This window comes from Panulirus ornatus, chromosome 6 (assembly GCF_036320965.1).
Source record: "Panulirus ornatus isolate Po-2019 chromosome 6, ASM3632096v1, whole genome shotgun sequence".
Taxonomy (NCBI): Eukaryota; Metazoa; Arthropoda; class Malacostraca; order Decapoda; family Palinuridae; genus Panulirus; species Panulirus ornatus.
This window is the reverse complement of record NC_092229.1, coordinates 39,415,681-39,436,164: the sequence shown is the minus strand read 5'-3', so window position 1 is coordinate 39,436,164 and position 20,484 is coordinate 39,415,681. Positions and strand designations below refer to the sequence as shown.

The 20,484-nt window shown below is 41.8% G+C and overlaps 1 protein-coding gene across 1 annotated transcript in view; it reads right to left on the bottom strand.

Moving 5' to 3' along the window:
* LOC139748912 (uncharacterized) overlaps positions 1 to 20,484 on the bottom strand; it is a 112,648-nt gene that overhangs the window by 28,958 nt on the left and 63,206 nt on the right. The window contains exon 3 of the mRNA XM_071662274.1: positions 1,222 to 1,596. Within this exon, the coding sequence (XP_071518375.1) occupies positions 1,222 to 1,596 (375 nt within the window). The remainder of the gene's footprint in view (positions 1 to 1,221; positions 1,597 to 20,484) is intronic.

Below are 20,484 nucleotides of genomic sequence, written 5' to 3'. Positions count from 1 at the left end.
TTAGCGAGGTAGCATTAAGAACAGAGGACTGGGCCTTTGAGGGAATATCCTCACCTGGCCCCCTTCTCTGTTCCTTCTTTTGGAAAGTTAAAAAAAAACAAGAGGGGAGGATTTCCAGCTCCCCGCTCCCTCCCCTTTTAGTCGCCTTCTACGACACGCAGGGAATACGTGGGAAGTATTCTTTCTCCCCTATCCCCAGGGATTATATATAAATATATAATTTGTCAAAATTTCTGCACATGAGGTCTACAAATATCTATGCATAAAAATATGGTGTTTCAATTGTTTTTCAGTAAAAGCCTGAGTGACAGGAAGTGGTCTAAAGTTTTAAAAGCTATCTAGCCATATCAAAATTGTCGTGTCTCATTTCAACTCCTTAACTTCTATGGATGGATATTTCAGTGAGCTGAACAACTCCTCTACAAGTAAATTTATGTATTTTTTATTTCCAAGACATCTACTGACCCTGACAGCACAGTAATTTCTCCCTACAGTCCTCATCTTCCAGCCATCCTAATGACAGCATAGTTTATTAGTTTTCTAGAAAGAAAACTGAGGAACTTTTTGCTTGATTTAAGAGGGCCAGGCAGGTGATCCAAAACCACTTAACGATTATGATCTGTCTTCAGATTGTGTGAAAGTTGACCATGAAATGGCAGAAGAGGGCATTTCCCACACAAGTGGAGGCAATGTAGCCAGTGCCCACCTGCCTCTAAAAACACTGTAGCTGACTGGTGTGGGAAGTAATTTCGCAAATTTTCCAAATTTTGCTGTTTGAAGAAATTACCAATGAACCACACTGATTAAAGCATGAAAAGACTTTTCATGTAAAATATTACATAATACTTAATTCTCAAGAGTAGGTAAAGAAAAAATATTGATGAAACATAAGCAGTGGGAACCCACTTGACACTAAGGCTTTACTCCTGCAGTTTTTAGTGCATTGTGCTGAAACATCAACACATATTCAGAGTGAACATAGAGGATGACATATATTTTCAAAGTGACTTCTTTTTGCAGTTATGAGAATATCCTTTAAATCTAAGAGTTATATACATTTCTGAAACAACCTGAAAAAATGAGATTCACAGGGTTGAAAAGAAAGCCAAAATGAGATTCACAAGGTTGGAAAGAAAGCCAAAGTAAGAAGGGGGAAAAATGGCACACAAAGCTTACAAATTATAAATTCTATTGCATTCAAATAAAATAAGAAAATCTTACCCTCTTTCGAAATTTGAGTGTTCCTGCACCTCCCACCTCTCCACGTCCAGTTTTCTGCGCTTTGACTTCTCCTACCACTTGCACATCACTTACTTTCCGTTTGACACCCCGCTGTTGTGCTTGCTGTTGCTTTTGTTGATGTTGCTGTGTCTGACGTTGCTGTGCTTTTTGTTGCTGCTGCTGTTTTTGTTGTTGCTGACGCTGTTGCTGACGCTGCAATCTCTGCTGAGCTGCTTGTTGCTCTTGCTCCTGTTGCTGTTGATGATACTGCTGTACAGGTCGGCGCTGGCGCTGGGGTCGCTGGGGCTGCTGACGAATGGGGAGGCGTGACTGCTGTTGTTGCTCTTGTTGTGGAGGCACTTGCTGTGCCTGAGTCTATAGAGTAAAGGCAAGAGTTGTAATACTTAATATGAATGTCAAAAATCATATAAAAGATCAATTCTATTTTGACAAATTCCAGACCCAAATATTTATAGTTTAGCACTTTCATCTTTCAGATAAACATTGTTTAGGAGCTATAATCATAGTGCTTAAAGTTCCCTCACTTTGAACTTAGGATGTATTCAAGAAAAGGCTATGTACAGTAAACCAATCTTTACATAGTAAAAGTAAGGACACATCCTATGACCCAGATCCAGTCCCAATATTCACACTCCCATCTCACAAATACAGACACAAACAAAACATTTCTTGTAATAACCGGAGTTTGTGGTCTACTGCATAAGCCATCAATGGGTGGAGGGTTGCAAAACAGGTGGTGGAGGCAGTTGACTGTCCGACACTGTATTCTTTTATTTTGTACATTTTTCTTTGTTTGTGGGTATATTTCATTGATACAACCCAAATTTCATACCAAAAAATTTTATCGCTAGTTCCTTTTAGCAATCAATTATGAAATCTAACTGGAACTTCAGTGTTCCACTCTTTCAGAATAAACTGAAGAATCCTACTTGGACTGAAACACTCCAGTTTCTCTAAGTGGGCTTGTAATGCTATTTACTCTAAACCATAGAAAGCAAAACAAGCAGAACGTAATAAAAAAAAAAATATGACATGGTCTGTACTTCTGAGACCTTGAGTCATGGAGAAGCATAACCAAATCACTGGAAAATGATCCTCCTACCTGTAGTGCCTTAAGTTATACATACAATGGCCCTACAAATATCAAGATATGACATTTGTAAAGCTGCAGCTGCACTTGGCTGGGAATCCCATTAATATCCAGTTCATCCATAAACAATTTCTTTCACGTTTAATTTCATTTCCTGTTACTTTCAGGAACAAAGTCACAATGGTCTCATTTGTACACATCCAACCTCCACAACCAAGTCCCATGGACTACATCACAGTCTAACTTAGTCATATCATATGCCTTGGTTTCCAGGCCTTATTAGTTCAAAATTTACAAGAAAATTTTCTTTGGATTTTCAAAATTCAATCTTTTTGTTTATTTGGTAAATTATTTCATTCATATATTCATTATGTCTGATTGCCATTTCCCACATTAGCAAGGTAGTGCCAGGAAACAAACTAAGAAAAACCCATCCATTCACATGTGTACACATATATACACATATCTGCACATACATATGCATACATATTTGCACAGGGGTGCACTTGGGAACTTAAAGTGTTTCATTTCCCCGTGGACTCATAGGAATATATATATATATATATATATATATGTTTTTTTTTTTTTTTTTATACTTTGTCGCTGTCTCCCGCGTTTGCGAGGTAGCGCAAGGAAACAGACGAAAGAAATGGCCCAACCCCCCCCCCCCCCATACCCATGTACATACACATGTCCACACACGCAAATATACATACCTACACAGCTTTCCATGGTTTACCCCAGACGCCTCACATGCCTTGATTCACTCCACTGACAGCACGTCAACCCCAGTATACCACATCGCTCCAATTCACTCTATTCCTTGCCCTCCTTACACCCTCCTGCATGTTCAGGCCCCGATCACACAAAATCTTTTTCACTCCATCTCTCCACCTCCAATTTGGTCTCCCTCTTCTCCTCGTTCCCTCCACCTCCGACACATATATCCTCTTGGTCAATCTTTCCTCACTCATTCTCTCCATGTGCCCAAACCATTTCAAAACACCCTCTTCTGCTCTCTCAACCACGCTCTTTTTATTTCCACACATCTCTCTTACCCTTACGTTACTTACTCGATCAAACCACCTCACACCACACATTGTCCTCAAACATCTCATTTCCAGCACATCCATCCTCCTGCGCACAACTCTATCCATAGCCCACGCCTCGCAACCATACAACATTGTTGGAACCACTATTCCTTCAAACATACCCATTTTTGCTTTCCGAGATAATGTTCTCGACTTCCACACATTTTTCAAGGCTCCCAAAATTTTCGCCCCCTCCCCCACCCTATGATCCACTTCCGCTTCCATGGTTCCATCCGCTGACAGATCCACTCCCAGATATCTAAAACACTTCACTTCCTCCAGTTTTTCTCCATTCAAACTCACCTCCCAATTGACTTGACCCTCAACCCTACTGTACCTAATAACCTTGCTCTTATTCACATTTACTCTTAACTTTCTTCTTCCACACACTTTACCAAACTCAGTCACCAGCTTCTGCAGTTTCTCACATGAATCAGCCACCAGCGCTGTATCATCAGCGAACAACAACTGACTCACTTCCCAAGCTCTCTCATCCCCAACAGACTTCATACTTGCCCCTCTTTCCAGGACTCTTGCATTTACCTCCCTAACAACCCCATCCATAAACAAATTAAACAACCATGGAGACATCACACACCCCTGCCGCAAACCTACATTCACTGAGAACCAATCACTTTCCTCTCTTCCTACACGTACACATGCCTTACATCCTCGATAAAAACTTTTCACTGCTTCTAACAACTTGCCTCCCACACCATATATTCTTAATACCTTCCACAGAGCATCTCTATCAACTCTATCATATGCCTTCTCCAGATCCATAAATGCTACATACAAATCCATTTGCTTTTCTAAGTATTTCTCACATACATTCTTCAAAGCAAACACCTGATCCACACATCCTCTACCACTTCTGAAACCGCACTGCTCTTCCCCAATCTGATGCTCTGTACATGCCTTCACCCTCTCAATCAATACCCTCCCATATAATTTACCAGGAATACTCAACAAACTTATACCTCTGTAATTTGAGCACTCACTCTTATCCCCTTTGCCTTTGTACAATGGCACTATGCACGCATTCCGCCAATCCTCAGGCACCTCACCATGAGTCATACATACATTAAATAACCTTACCAACCAGTCAACAATACAGTCACCCCCTTTTTTAATAAATTCCACTGCAATACCATCCAAACCTGCTGCCTTGCCGGCTTTCATCTTCCGCAAAGCTTTTACTACCTCTTCTCTGTTTACCAAATCATTTTCCCTAACCCTCTCACTTTGCACACCACCTCGACCAAAACACCCTATATCTGTATATCTGTATATCTGTATATATATATATATATATATATATATATATATATATATATATATATATATATATATATATATATATATATCTGAGACCTTGAGTCATGGAGAAGCATAACCAAATCACTGGAAAATGATCCTCCTACCTGTAGTGCCTTAAGTTATACATACAACGGCCCTACAAATATCAAGATATGACATTTGTAAAGCTGCAGCTGCACTTGGCTGGGAGTTCCAGAAGTTCCAGTTAGATTTCATAATTGATTGCTAAAAGGAACTAGCGATAAAATTTTTTAGTATGAAATTTGAAGTATGAAGAAGGAGTCACGCGGGGAGTGCTCATCCTCCTCGAAGGCTCAGAGTGGGGTGCCTAAATGTGTGTGGATGTAACCAAGATGTGAAAAAAGGAGAGATAGGTAGTATGTTTGAGGAAAGGAACCTGGATGTTTTGGCTCTGAGTGAAACGAAGCTCAAGGGTAAAGGGGAAGAGTGGTTTGGGAATGTCTGGGGAGTAAAGTCAGGGGTTAGTGAGAGGACAAGAGCAAGGGAAGGAGTAGCAATACTCCTGAAACAGGAGTTGTGGGAGTATGTGATAGAATGTAAGAAAGTAAATTCTCGATTAATATGGGTAAAACTGAAAGTTGATGGAGAGAGGTGGGTGATTATTGGTGCATATGCACCTGGGCATGAGAAGAAAGATCATGAGAGGCAAGTGTTTTGGGAGCAGCTGAATGAGTGTGTTAGTGGTTTTGATGCACGAGACCGGGTTATAGTGATGGGTGATTTGAATGCAAAGGTGAGTAATGTGGCAGTTGAGGGAATAATTGGTATACATGGGGTGTTCAGTGTTGTAAATGGAAATGGTGAAGAGCTTGTGGATTTATGTGCTGAAAAAGGACTGATGATTGGGAATACCTGGTTTAAAAAGCGAGATATACATAAGTATACTTATGTAAGTAGGAGAGATGGCCAGAGAGCGTTATTGGATTACGTGTTAATTAACAGGCGTGCGAAAGAGAGACTTTTGGATGTTAATGTGCTGAGAGGTGCAACTGGAGGGATGTCTGATCATTATCTTGTGGAGGCTAAGGTGAAGATTTGTATGGGTTTTCAGAAAAGAAGAGTGAATGTTGGGGTGAAGAGGGTGGTGAGGGTAAGTGAGCTTGGGAAGGAGACCTGTGTGAGGAAGTACCAGGAGAGACTGAGTACAGAATGGAAAAAGGTGAGAACAATGGAAGTAAGGGGAGTGGGGGAGGAATGGGATGTATTTAGGGAATCAGTGATGGATTGCGCAAAAGATGCTTGTGGCATGAGAAGAGTGGGAGGTGGGTTGATTAGAAAGGGTAGTGAGTGGTGGGATGAAGAAGTAAGAGTATTAGTGAAAGAGAAGAGAGAGGCATTTGGACGATTTTTGCAGGGAAAAAATGCAATTGAGTGGGAGATGTATAAAAGAAAGAGACAGGAGGTCAAGAGAAAGGTGCAAGAGGTGAAAAAAAGGGCAAATGAGAGTTGGGGTGAGAGAGTATCATTAAATTTTAGGGAGAATAAAAAGATGTTCTGGAAGGAGGTAAATAAAGTGCGTAAGACAAGGGAGCAAATGAGAACTTCAGTGAAGGGCGCAAATGGGGAGGTGATAACAAGTAGTGGTGATGTGAGAAGGAGATGGAGTGAGTATTTTGAAGGTTTGTTGAATGTGTTTGATGATAGAGAGGCAGATATAGGGTGTTTTGGTCGAGGTGGTGTGCAAATTGAGAGGGTTAGGGAAAATGATTTGGTGAACAGAGAAGAGGTCGTGAAAGCTTTGCGGAAGATGAAAGCCGGCAATGCAGCAGATTTGGATGGTATTGCAGTGGAATTTATTAAAAAAAGGGGGTGACTGTATTGTTGACTGGTTGGTAAGGTTATTTAATGTATGTATGACTCATGGTGAGGTGCTTGAGGATTGGCGGAATGCGTGCATAGTGCCATTGTACAAAGGCAAAGGGGATAAGAGTGAGTGCTCAAATTACAGAGGTATAAGTTTGTTGAGTATTCCTGGTAAATTATATGGGAGGGTATTGATTGAGAGGGTGAAGGCATGTACAGAGCATCAGATTGGGGAAGAGCAGTGTGGTTTCAGAAGTGGTAGAGGATGTGTGGATCAGGTGTTTACTTTGAAGAATGTATGTGAGAAATACTTTGAAAAGCAAATGGATTTGTATGTAGCATTTATGGATCTGGAGAAGGCATATGATAGAGTTGATAGAGATGCTCTGTGGAAGGTATTAAGAATATATTGTGTGGGAGGAAAGTTGTTAGAAGCAGTGAAAAGTTTTTATCGAGGATGTAAGGCATGTGTAAGTGTAGGAAGAGAGGAAAGTGATTGGCTCTCAGTGAATGTAGGTTTGCGGCAGGGGTGTGTGATGTCTCCATGGTTGTTTAATTTGTTTATGGATGGGGTTGTTAGGGAGGTAAATGCAAGAGTTTTGGAAAGAGGGGCAAGTATGAAGTCTGTTGGGGATGAGAGAGCTTGGGAAGTGAGTCAGTTGTTGTTCGCTGATGATACAGCGCTGGTGGCTGATTCATGTGAGAAACTGCAGAAGCTGGTGACTGAGTTTGGTAAAGTGTGTGAAAGAAGAAAGTTAAGAGTAAATGTGAATAAGAGCAAGGTTATTAGGTACAGTAGGGTTGAGGGTCAAGTCAATTGGGAGGCGAGTTTGAATGGAGAAAAACTGGAGGAAGTGAAGTGTTTTAGATATCTGGGAGTGGATCTGGCAGCGGATGGAACCATGGAAGCGGAAGTGGATCATAGGGTGGGGGAGGGGGCGAAAATTCTGGGGGCCTTGAAGAATGTGTGGAAGTTGAGAACATTATCTCGGAAAGCAAAAATGGGTATGTTTGAAGGAATAGTGGTTCCAACAATGCTGTATGGTTGCGAGGCGTGGGCTATGGATAGAGTTGTGCGCAGGAGGATGGATGTGCTGGAAATGAGATGTTTGAGGACAATGTGTGGTGTGAGGTGGTTTGATCGAGTGAGTAACGTAAGGGTAAGAGAGATGTGTGGAAATAAAAAGAGTGTGGTTGAGAGAGCAGAAGAGGGTGTTTTGAAGTGGTTTGGGCACATGGAGAGAATGAGTGAGGAAAGATTGACCAAGAGGATATATGTGTCGGAGGTGGAGGGAACGAGGAGAAGAGGGAGACCAAATTGGAGGTGGAAAGATGGAGTGAAAAAGATTTTGTGGGATCGGGGCCTGAACATGCAGGAGGGTGAAAGGAAGGCAAGGAATAGAGTGAATTGGAGCGATGTGGTATACCGGGGTTGACGTGCTGTCAGTGGATTGAATCAAGGCATGTGAAGCGTCTGGGGTAAACCATGGAAAGCTGTGTAGGTATGTATATTTGCGTGTGTGGACGTATGTATATACATGTGTATATATATATATATATATATATATATATATATATATATATATATATATATATATATATATATATATATAATATATATTATCCCTGGGGATAGGGGATTAAGAGTACTTCCCACGTATTCCCTGCGTGTCGTAGAAGGCGACTAAAAGGGGAGGGAGCGGGGGGCTGGAAATCCTCCCCTCTCTTTTTTTCTTTTTTTTTTTTTTTAATTTTCCAAAAGAAGGAACAGAGGGGGCCAGGTGAGGATATTCCAAAAAAGGCCCAGTCCTCTGTTCCTAACGCTACCTTGCTAATGCGGGAAATGGCGAATAGTTTAAAAGAAAGAAAGAAAAGAACATATGCATACATATATAGTGAGAGACACATACATATACATATATACACATGTACATATTCATACTTGTTTGCCTTTATCCATCCCTGGCACCACCCTGCCCCACAGGAAACAGCATCAGGGAGGTAGCATCAGGAAACATGCAAAGATAGTCCGCATCCACTTACATCCATTCTCTAACTCCCATGTATAATGCACCAAAACCACAGTTACCTATTCACATTCAGGCTCCACAGACCTTTCCATGGTTCACCCCAGATGCTTCAAATGCCCTGGTTCAGCCCATTGATGGCATGTCGACCCCAGTATACCATATTCCAATTCACTCCATTCTGTGCAAGCCTTTCACGTTTCTGCATGTGCAAGCCCTGATCGCTCAAAATCTTTTTCACTTCATCCTTCCACTACCAGTTTGGCCTCCTGCTTCTCCTTGTTCCCTCCACGTATGACACATTATCCTCTTTGTCAACCTTTCCTCACTCATTCTCTCCATATGTCCAAAACATTTCAACACACCCTCTTATGCCCTCCCAACCACACTCTTTTTATTGCCACACATCTCTCTAACCCTATCATTCAAACCACCTCACACCACATACTGTCTTCAAATATTTCATTTTTAACACATCCACCCTCCTCCATACAACCTTATCTGTAGCCCATGCCTCACAACCATATAATATCGTTGGAACTACTATTCCTTCAAACATAGCCATTTTTGCTCTCCGAGATTACATTCTCTCTTTCCACATTATTTGGTAAATTCATATTTCATTCATTTTCCTTTGAAAGTGGCATGAACTCACAGGGTGGGTAGTGCGACACTGAAATCTGCATGTGGCTTCACAAATATGACATGACAACAACGGTTACTTCCACAACAGATATCTTTATATCTTATATCTTTATTGTTGGCAACCACTGGTGATTATGCCAACCATAGAACATGTTGGCAATCCTTCTGAAGGCAGTAATAACTCGGTAGATCTTAATTAATCAGAAAGTGAGGAAGGTGACTATGAAGCTGTAAATTTGGAATTTGGTGTTCCGTATCAAGACAAATCTCTGGCCATTGGGGAAGCTGCCTGTGGCCAAGAATATCAATTTGAAGACAATCCAGATGGAATATCTCACAAAAGTTCAGAATCCTATTTTGAGAGAAGGCAGTTGTGACTTAGTGGTGAGTTCTTGATGTTAAGAAAACAATTTTAGAAGAAAATAATTCTTGGCAAAGAAAGGAAATATCCAATGCCCTTAAATGTAAAGTCCCAGTATGCCTTCTCCATGCACAGCCCTTTTCATCCAGCCAGCAAGAGGGGACAGGCCTAAATGATAGTGAAATGGTGTACTGAAATATCTAACCCCTTAGTCAACTTTTTCATGTGTGGCGGGGTGGCAGTGGGAATGGATGAAGGCAGCATATATGAATATGTACATGTATATATGTATATATCTGTGTATGTGTATGTATGTATACATTGAAATGTAAGCCATCACTGCTTCCCTAAAGACATCCCATTCCTCCCCCACTCCAAGTTACGTCCTTTGTTCTCACCTTTTTCCATTCCGTATTCAGTCTCTCCTGGTACCTCCTCACACAAGTCTCCTTCCCAAGCTCACTTAGTCTCACCACTCTCTTCACCCCAACATTCTCTCTTCTTTTCTGAAAACCTCCACAAATCTTCACCTTCGCCTCCACAAGATAATGATCAGACATTCCTCCAGTTGCACCTCTCAGCACATTAACATCCAAAAGTCTCTCTTTCGCACACCTATCAATTAAAACATAATCCAATAACACTCTCTGGCCATCTCTCCTACTTACATATGTATACTTATGTATATCTCTCTTTTTAAACCAGGTATTCCCAATCACCAGTCCTTTTTCAGCACATAAATCTACAAGCTCTTCACCAAAAGATGCTTGTGGCATGAGAAGCATGGGAGGTGGGCAGATTAGAAAGGGTAGTGAGTGGTGGGATGAAGTAGTAAGATCATTAGTGAAAGAGAAGAGAGAGGCATTTGGACAATTTTTGCAGGGAAATAATGCAAATGAGTGGGACATGTATAAAAGAAAGAGGCAGGAGGTCAAGAGAAAGGTGCAAGAGGTGAAAAAGAGGGCAAATGAGAGTTGGGGTGAGAAAGTATCATTAAATTTTAAGGAGAATAAAAAGATGTTTTGGAAGGAGGTAAATAAAAAGCGTAAGACAAGGGAACAAATGGGAACTTCAGTGAAGGGCGCAAATGGGGAGGTGATAACAAGTAGTGGTGATGTGAGAAGGAGATGAAGTGAGCATTTTGAGGGTTTGTTAAATGTGTTTGATGATAGAGTGGCAGATATAGGGTGTTTTGGTCGAGGTGGTGTGCAAAGTGAGAGGGTTAGGGAAAATGATTTGGTAAATAGAGAAGAGGTAGTAAAAGCTTTGCAGAACATGAAAGCCGGCAAGGCAGCGGGTTTGGAGTATTGCAGTGGAATTTATTAAAAAAGGGGATGACTGTATTGTTGACTGGTTGGTAAGGTTATTCAATGTATGTATGATTCATGGTGAGGTGCGTGAGGATTGGCAGAATGCTTGCATAGTGCCATTGTACAAAGGCAAAGGGGATAAGAGTGAGTGCTCAAATTACAGAGGTATAAGTTGCTTGAGTATTCCTGGCAAATTATATGGGAGGGAATTGATTGAGAGGGTGAAGGCATGTACAGAGCATCAGATTGGGGAAGAGCAGTGTGGTTTCAGAAGTGGTAGGGAATGTGTGGATCAGGTGTTTGCTTTGAAGAATGTATGTGAGAAATACTTAGAAAAGCAAATGGACTTGTATGTAGAATTTATGGATCTGGAGAAGGCATATGATAGAGCTGATAGAGATGCTCTGTGGAAGGTATTAAGAACATATGGTGTCGGAGGCAAGTAGTTAGAAGCAGTGAAAAGTTTTTATTGAGGATGTAAGGCATGTGTACGTGTAGGAAGAGAGGAAAGTGATTGGTTCTCAGTGAATGTAGGTTTGCGGCTGGGGTGTGTGATGAATGGAAGAGTTTTGGAAAGAGGGGCAAGTATGCAGTCTGTTGTAGATGAGAGAGCTTGGGAAGTGAGTCAGTTGTTCGCTGATGATACTACGCTGATGGCTGATTCATGTGAGAAACTGCAGAAGCTAGTGACTGAGTTTGGTAAAGAGTGTGAAAGAAGAAAGTTGAGAGTAAATGTGGATAAGAGTAATGTTAGTAGGTACAGTAGGGTTGAGGGTCAAGTAAATTGGGAGGTAAGTTTGAATGGAGAGAAACTGGAGGAAGTGAAGTGTTTTAGATATCTGGGAGTGGATTTGGCAGCGGATGGAACCATGGAAGCGGAAGTGAATCATAGGGTGGGGGAGGGGGCGAAAATTCTGGGAGCCTTGAAGAATGTGTGAAAGTCGAGAACATTATCTCGGAAAGCAAAAATGGGTATGTTTGAAGGAATAGTGGTTCCAACAATGTTGTATGGTTGCGAGGCGTAGGCTATGGACAGAGTTGTGCGCAGGAGGGTGGATGTGCTGGAAATGAGATGTTTGAGGACAATATGTGGTGTGAGGTGGTTTGATCAAGTAAGTAATAATAGGGTAAGAGAGATGTGTGGTAATAAAAAGAGTGTGGTTGAGAGAGCAGAAGAGGGTGTTTTGAAATGGTTTGGGCACATGGAGAGAATGAGTGAGGAAAGATTGACCAAGAGGATATATGTGTCAGAGGTGGAGGGAACGAGGAGAAGTGGGAGACTAAATTGGAGGTGGAAAGATGGAGTAAAAAGATTTTGAGTGATCGGGGCCTGAACATGCAGGATGGTGAAAGGCGTGCAAGGAATAGAGTGAATTGGAACGATGTGGTATACTGGGGTCGACGTGCTGTCAATGGATTGAACTAGGGCATGTGAAGCGTCTGGGGTAAACCATGGAAAGTTGTGTGGGGCCTGGATGTGGAAAGGGAGCTGTGGCTTCGGTGCATTATTACATTACAGCTAGAGACCGAGTGTGAACGAATGGGGCCTTTGTTGTCTTTTCCTAGCGCTACCTCACACACATGAGGGGGGAGGATGTTGTTATTCCATGTGTGGCGGCTTGGCGACGGGAATGAATAAAGGCAGACAGTATGAATTATGTATGCACATGGGTATATATGTATATGTCTGAGTGTGTATATATATATGTATACAATGAGATGTATAGGTATGTATATGTGCTGTGTGTGGATGTTTATGTATATAGATGTGTATATGGGTGGGTTGGGCCATTCTTTTGTCTGTTTCCTTGGCTACCTCGCTAACGTGGGAGACAGCGACAAAACAAAATAATAAAAAAAAAAAATTGAAATGTATAGGTATGTATATATGCGTGTGTGGGCGTTTATGTATATACATGTGGAGTGGTGGGAAGAAGAAGTAAGACTGTTAGTGAAAGAGAAGAGAGAGGAATTTGGATGATTTTTGCAGGGATATAGTGTAAATGACTGGGAGATGTATATAAAAAAAAAAAAAAAGAGGCAGGAAGTCAAGAGAAAGGTGCAAGAGGTGAAAAAGAGAGCAAATGAGAGTTGGGGTGAGAGAGTGGTTCGGGCGAATCATTCTTTCATCTGTTTCCTTGCGCTACCCCGCTAACGCAGGAGACAGCGACAAAGTCTTATGATTATATCATTAATATACTTTGTCGTTGTCTACCTGTGTTAACGAGGTAGCGAAAGGAAACAGACAAAAGAATAGGCTAACCCACCCACACACATGTCCACACATGCACATATACATACCTATACATTTCAACGTATACAAATACATACATACACAGACATATATATATATATACATACACATATACATAATTCATACTTGCTGCCTTTCTTCATTCCGGTCACTACCCCGCCACACATGAAATGACAAACCCCCTCCCACTGCAAGCGCACAAGGTAGTGCTAGGAAAAGACAACAAAGGCCACATTACTTCACACTCAGTCTCTAGCTGTTATGTATAATGCACCGAAACCACAGCGATAGGTAGTATGTTTAAGGAAAGGAACCTGGATGTTTTGGCTCTGAGTGAAACGAAGCTCAAGGGTAAAGGAAAAGAGTGGTTTGAGAATGTCTTGGGAGTAGTCAGGGGTTAGTGAGAGGACAAGAGCAAGGGAAGGAGTAGCACTACTCCTGAAACAGTAGTGGTGGGAGTATGTGATAAAGTGTAAGAAAGTAAACTCTAGATTGATATGGGTAAAACTGAAAGTGGATGGAGAGAGGTGGGAGATTATTGATGCATATGCACCTGGGCATGAGAAGAAAGATCATGAGAGGCAAGTGTTTTGGGAGCAGCTGAGTGAGTGTGTTAGTAGTTTTGATGGACAAGACCGGGTTATAGTGATGGGTGATTTGAATGCAAAAGTGAGTAATGTGGCAGTTGAGGGAATAACTGGTGTAAATGGGGTGTTCAGTGTTGTAAATGGAAATGGTGAAGAGCTTGTAGATTTATGTGCTGAAAAAGGACTGGTGATTGGGAATACCTGATTTAAAGGAGAGATATACATAAGTATACATATGTAAGTAGGAGAGATGGCCAGAGAGCGTTACTGGATTATATGTTAATTGATAGGCGCGTGAAAGATAGACTTTTGGATTTTAATGTGCTGAGAGGTGCAACTGGAGGGATGTCTGATCATTATCTTGTGGAGGCGAAGGTGAAGATTTGTAGAGGTTTTTCAGAAAAGAAGAGAGAATGTTGGGGTGAAGAGAGTGATGAGAGTAAGTGAGCTTGGAAGGAGACTTGTGTGAGGAAGTACCAGGAGAGACTGAGTACAGAATGGAAAATGGCAGATTAGAAAGGGTAGTGAGTGGTGGGATGATGAAGTAAGATGGATGAAGAAGTAAGATTATTAGTGAAAGAGAAGAGAGAGGCATTTGGAGGATTTTTGCAGGAAAATAATGCAAATGACTGGGAGATATATAAAAGAAAGATAAAGGAGATCAAGAGAAAGTTGCAAGAGGCAAAAAAGAGGGCAAATAAGAGTTGGGGTGAGAGAGTATCATTAAATTATAGGGAGAATAAAGAGATGTTTTGGAAGGAGGTAAATAAAGTGTGTAAGACAAGGGAACAAATGGGAACTTAAGTGAAGGGGGCTAATGGGGAGGTGATAACAAGTAGTGGTGATGTGTGAAGGTTTGTTGAATGTGTTTAATGATACAGTGGCATATATATGGTGTTTTGGTCAAGGTGGTGTGCAAAGTAAGAGGGTTAGGGAGAATGATTTGGTAAACACAGAAGAGGTAGTAAAAGCTATGTGGAAGATGAAAGCCAGCATGGCAGTGGGTTTGGATGATACTGCAGTGGAACTTATCAAAAAAGGGGATGACTGTATTGTTAAGGTTATGTAATGTATGTATGACTCATGGTGAGGTGCCTGAGGACTGGCAATGCTTCCATAGTGCCATTGTACAAAGACAAAGGGGATAAGAGTGAGTGCTCAAATTACAGAGGTATAAATTTTTTGAGTATTCCTGGGAAATTAAATGGGAGGGTATTCATTGAGAGGGTGAAGGCACGTAGAGAGCATCAGATTGGGGAAGAACAGAGTGGTTTCAGAAGTGGTAGAGGATGTGTAGATCAGGTGTTTGCTTCGAAAAATGTATGTGAGAAATACTTAGAAAAGCAAATGGATTTGTACGTAGCATTTATGGATCTGGAGAAGAAATTTGATAGAGTTGATAGAGATGCTCTATGGAAGGTATTAAGAATATATGGTGTGGGAAGTAAGTTGTTAGAAGCAGTGAAAAGTTTTTATCGAGGATGTAAGGCATGTGTACGTGTAGGAAGAGAGGAAAGTGATTGGTTCTCAGTGAATGTTGGTTTGCGGCAGGGGTGTGTGATGTCTCCATGGTTGTTTAATTTGTTTATGGATGGGGTTGTTAGGGAGGTGAATGCAAGAGTTCTGGAAAGAGGGGCAAGTATGCAGTCTGTTGTGGATGAGAGAGCTTGGGAAGTGAGTCAGTTGTTGTTCGCTGATGATACAGTGCTGGTGGATGATTCAGGTGAGAAACTGCAGAAGTTGGTGACTGAGTTTGTCAAAGTGTATGAAAGAAGAAAGCTGAGAGTAAATGTGAATAAGAGCAAGGTTATTAGATTCAGTAGGGTTGAGGTACAAGTTAACTTGGAGGTAAGTTTGAATGGAAAAAAACTGGAGAGAGTGAAGTGTTTTAGAAATCTGGGAGTAGATTTGGCACCAGATGGAATCATGGAAGCGGAAGTGAATCATACGGTGGGGGAGGGGGTGACAGTTCTGCGGGCGTTGAAAAATGTGTGGAAGTCGAGAAAGATATCTTGGAAAGCAAAAATGGGTATGTTTGAAGGAATAGTTCTTCCAACAATGTTATATGGTCGTGAGGCGTGGGCTATAGATAGAGTTGTGGGGAGTAGGGTGGATGTGCTGGAAATGAGATGTTTGGGGACAATATGCGGTGTGAGGTGGTTTGATCGACTAAGTAATGAAAGGGTAAGAGAGATGTGTGGTAATAAAAAGAGTGTGGTAGAGAGAGCAGTAGAGGGTGTTTTGAAATGGTTTGGTCATATGGAGTGAATGAGTGAGGAAAGATTGACAAAAAGGATATATGTGTCAGAGGTGGAGGGAATGAGAAGTGGGAGACCAAATTGGAGGTGGAAAGATGGAGTGAAAAAGATTTTCAGTGATCAGGGCCTGAACATGCAGGAGGGTGAAAGGCGTGCAAGGAATAAAGTGAATTGGAACAATGTGGTATACCGGGGTCGACGTGCTGTCAATGGATTGAAAGGGAGCTGTGGTTTCGGTGTATTATACATGACAGCTAGAGACTGAGTGTGAACGAATGTGGCCTTTGTTGTCATTTCCTAGTGCTACCTCGCGCACATGATGGGGAGGGGATTTTCATTTCATGTGTGGCAGGGTGGCGATGGGAATGAAAAAGGGCAGACAACATGAATTATGTACATGTGTATATATGTATATGTCTGTGTGTGTATATATACGTATATGTTGAGATGTATAATGTATATGTGCGTTTGTGGATGTGTATTCATATACATGTGTATGTTGGTGGGTTGGGCCATTCTTTTGTCTGTTTCCTTGCGCTACCTCGCTAACGCGGGAGGCAGCGACAGTATAATAAATATAAATATAAAAGAAAGCTGAAGCTGAGAGTAAATGTGAATAAGAGCAAGGTTATTAGGTACAGTAGGGGTGAGGGACAAGTCAATTGGGAGGCAAATTTGAATGGAGAAAAACTGGAGGAAGTGAAGTGTTTTAGATATCTGGGAGTGGATTTGGCAGCAGATGGAACCATGGATGCGAAAGTGAATCATAGGATGGGGGAGGGGGCAAAAGTTCTGGGACCGTTGAAGAATGTGTGGAAATCGAGAACATTATCTCGGAAAGCAAAAAGGGATATGTTTGAAGGAATAGTGGTTCCAACAATGTTATATGGTTGCGAGGCATGGGCTATAGATAGAGTTGTGCAGAGGAGGGTGGATGTGCTGGAAATGGGATGTTTGAGAACAATTTGTAGTGTGAGGTGCTTTGATCAAGTAAGTAGTAACAAGGTAAGAGAGATGTGTGGTAATAAAAAGAGTGTGGTTGAGAAAGCACAAGAGGGTGTTTTGAAATGGTTTGGTCATATGGAGAGAATGAGTGAGGAAAGATTGACCAAGAGGATATATGCGTCAGAGGTGGAGGGAACGAGAAGTGGGATACCAAATTGAAGGTAGGAATATGGAGTGAAAAACATTTTCAGTGATCGGGGACTGAACATGCAGGATGGTGAAAGGCGTGCAAGGAATAAAGTGAATTGGAAAGATGTGGTATACCGGGGTCAACGTGCTGTCAGTGGATTGAAAAAGGCCGTGTGAAGTGTCTGGGGTAAACCATGGAAAGTTCTGTGGGGCCTGGGTGTGGAAAGGAAGCTATGATTTCAGTGCATTATACATGACTGCTAGAGACTGAATGTGAACGAATTTAGGTTTTGTTATCTTTTCGTAACGCTACCTTGGGCACATGTGGGGGGAGGGGGTTGTTATTTCATGTGTGGTGGGGTGGCGATGGGAATGAATAATGGCAGACAGTATGAATTATGTACATGTGTATATATGTTTATGTCTCTGTGTGTGTATATATATGTATATGTTGAGATGTATAGTTATGTACATTTGTGTGTGTGGATGTGCATGTATATACATGTGTATGTGGGTGGGTTGGGACATTCTTACGAGTGTTTCCCTGCGCTACCTCGCTAATGTGTGTGAAAGAAGAAAGTTAAGAGTAAATGTAAATAAGAGCAAGGTTATTAGGTACAGTAGGGTTGAGGGTCAAGTCAATTGGGAGGTAAGTTTGAATGGAGAAAAACTGGAGGAAGTAAAGTGTTTTAGATATCTGGGAGTGGATTTGGCAGCGGATGGAACCATGGAAGCGGAAGTGAATCATAGGGTGGGGGAGGGGGCGAAAATCCTAGGAGCCTTGAAGAATGTGTGGAAGTCGAGAACATTATCTCGGAAGGCAAAAATGGGTAAGTTTGAAGGAATTGTGATTCAAACAATGTTGTATGGTTGCGAGGCGTGGGCTATGGATAGAGTTGTGCGCAGGAGGGTGGATGTGCTGGAAATGAGATGTTTGAGGACAATGTGTGGTGTGAGGTGGTTTGATCGAGTAAGTAATGTAAGAGTAAGAGAGATGTGTGGAAATAAAAAAAGCGTGGTTGAGAGAGCAGAAGAGGGTGTTTTGAAATGGTTTGGGCACATGGAGAGAATGAGTGAGGAAAGATTGACCAAGGGGATATATGTGTCGGAGGTGGAGGGAACGAGGAGAAGTGGGAGACCAAATTGGAGGTGGAAAGATGGAGTGAAAAAGATTTTGAGTGATCGGGGCCTTAACATGCAGGAGGGTGAAAGGCGGGTAAGGAATAGAGTGAATTGGATCGATGTGGTATATCGGGGTTGATGTGCTGTCAGTGGATTGAATCAGGGCATGTGAAGCGTCTGGGTTAAACCATGGAAAGCTGTGTAGGTATGTATATTTGCGTGTGTGGACGAATGTATATACATGTCTATGGGGGTGGGTTGGGCCATTTCTTTCATCTGTTTCCTTGCGCTACCTCGCAAACGCGGGAGACAGGGGCAAAAAAAAAAAAAAAAAAAAAAAGAGAAAAAAATATTTCTATTTATTTATTTTGCTTTGTCGCTGTCTCCCGCGTTAGCGAGGTAGCACAAGGAAACAGACGAAAGAATGGCCCAACCCGCCCACATACACATGTATATACATACACGTCCACACACGCAAATATACATACCTATACATCTCAATGTACACATATATATACACACACAGACATATAAATATATATACATGTACATAATTCATACTTTCTGCCTTTAATCATTCACATCGCCACCTCAAAACACATGGAATAACAACACCCTCCCCCCTCATGTGTGCGAGGTAGCGCTAGGAAAAAACAACAAGGGCCCCATTCGTTCACACTCAGTCTCTAGCTGTCATATAATAATGCACCGAAACCGCAGCTCCCTTTCCACATCCAGGCCCCACAGAACTTTCCATGGTTTACCCCAGACGTTTCACATGCCCTGGTTCAATCCACTGACAGCACGTCAGCCCCGGTATACCACATCGTTCCAATTCACTCTATTCCTTGCACGCCTTTCATCCTCCAGCATGTTCAGGCCCCGATCACTCAAAATCTTTTTCACTCCATCTTTCCACCTCCAATTTGGTCTCTCACTTCTCCTCGTTCCCTCCACCTCCGACACATATATCCTATTTGTCAATCTTTCCTCACTCATTCTCTCCATGTGTCCAAACCATTTCAAAACACCCTCTTCTGCTCTCTCAGCCACACTCATTTTATTTCCACACATCTCTCTTACCTTTACATTACTTGCTTGATCAAACCACCTCACACCACATATTGTCCTCAAACATCTCATTTCCGGCACATCCAACCTCCTACGCACAACCCTATCCATAACCCAAGCCTCGCAACCATACAACATTGTTGGAACCACTATTCCTTCAAACATACCCATTTTTGCTTTCCGAGATAATGTTCTCGACTTCCACACATTCTTCAAGGCTCCCAGAATTTTCACCCCTCCCCCACCCTATGATTCACTTCCACTTCCATGGTTCCATCCGCTGCCAGATCCACTCCCAGATATCTAAAACACTTTACTTCCTCCAGTTTTTCTCTATTCAAACTTACCTCCCAATTGACTTGACCCTCAACCCTACTGTACCTAATATCCTTGCTCTTATTCACATTTACTCTTAACTTTCTTCTTTCACATACTTCACCAAACTCAGTCACCAGCTTCTGCAGTTTCTCACATGAATCAGCCACCAGCGCTGTAGCATCAGCGAACAACAACTGACTCACTTCCCAAGCTCTCTCATCCACAACAGACTGCATACTTGCCCCTATTTCCAAAACCCCTGCATTCACCTCCTTAAAAACCCCATCCATAAACAAATTAAACAACCATTGAGACATCACACACCCCTACCACAAACCTACATTCACTGAGAACCAATCACTTTCCTCTCTTCCTACACGTACACATGCCTTAAATCCTCGATAAAAACTTTTCACTGCTTCTAACAACTTGCCTCCCACACCATATATTCTTAATACCTTCCACAAAGCATCTCTATCAACTCTATCATATGCCTTCTCCAGATCCATAAATGATACATACAAATCCATTTGCTTTTCTAAGTATTTCTCACATACATTCTTCAAAGTAAACACCTGATCCACACATCCTCTACCACTTCTAAAACCACACTGCTCTTCCCCAGTCTGATGCTCTGTACATGCCTTCACCCTCTCAATCAATAACCTCCCATATAATTTACCAGGAATACTCAACAAACTTATACCTCTGTAATTTGAGCACTCACTCTTATCCCCTTTACCTTTGTACAATGGCACTATGCAAGCATTTAGCCAATCCTCAGGCACCTCACAATGAGTCATACATACATTAGATAACCTTACCAACCA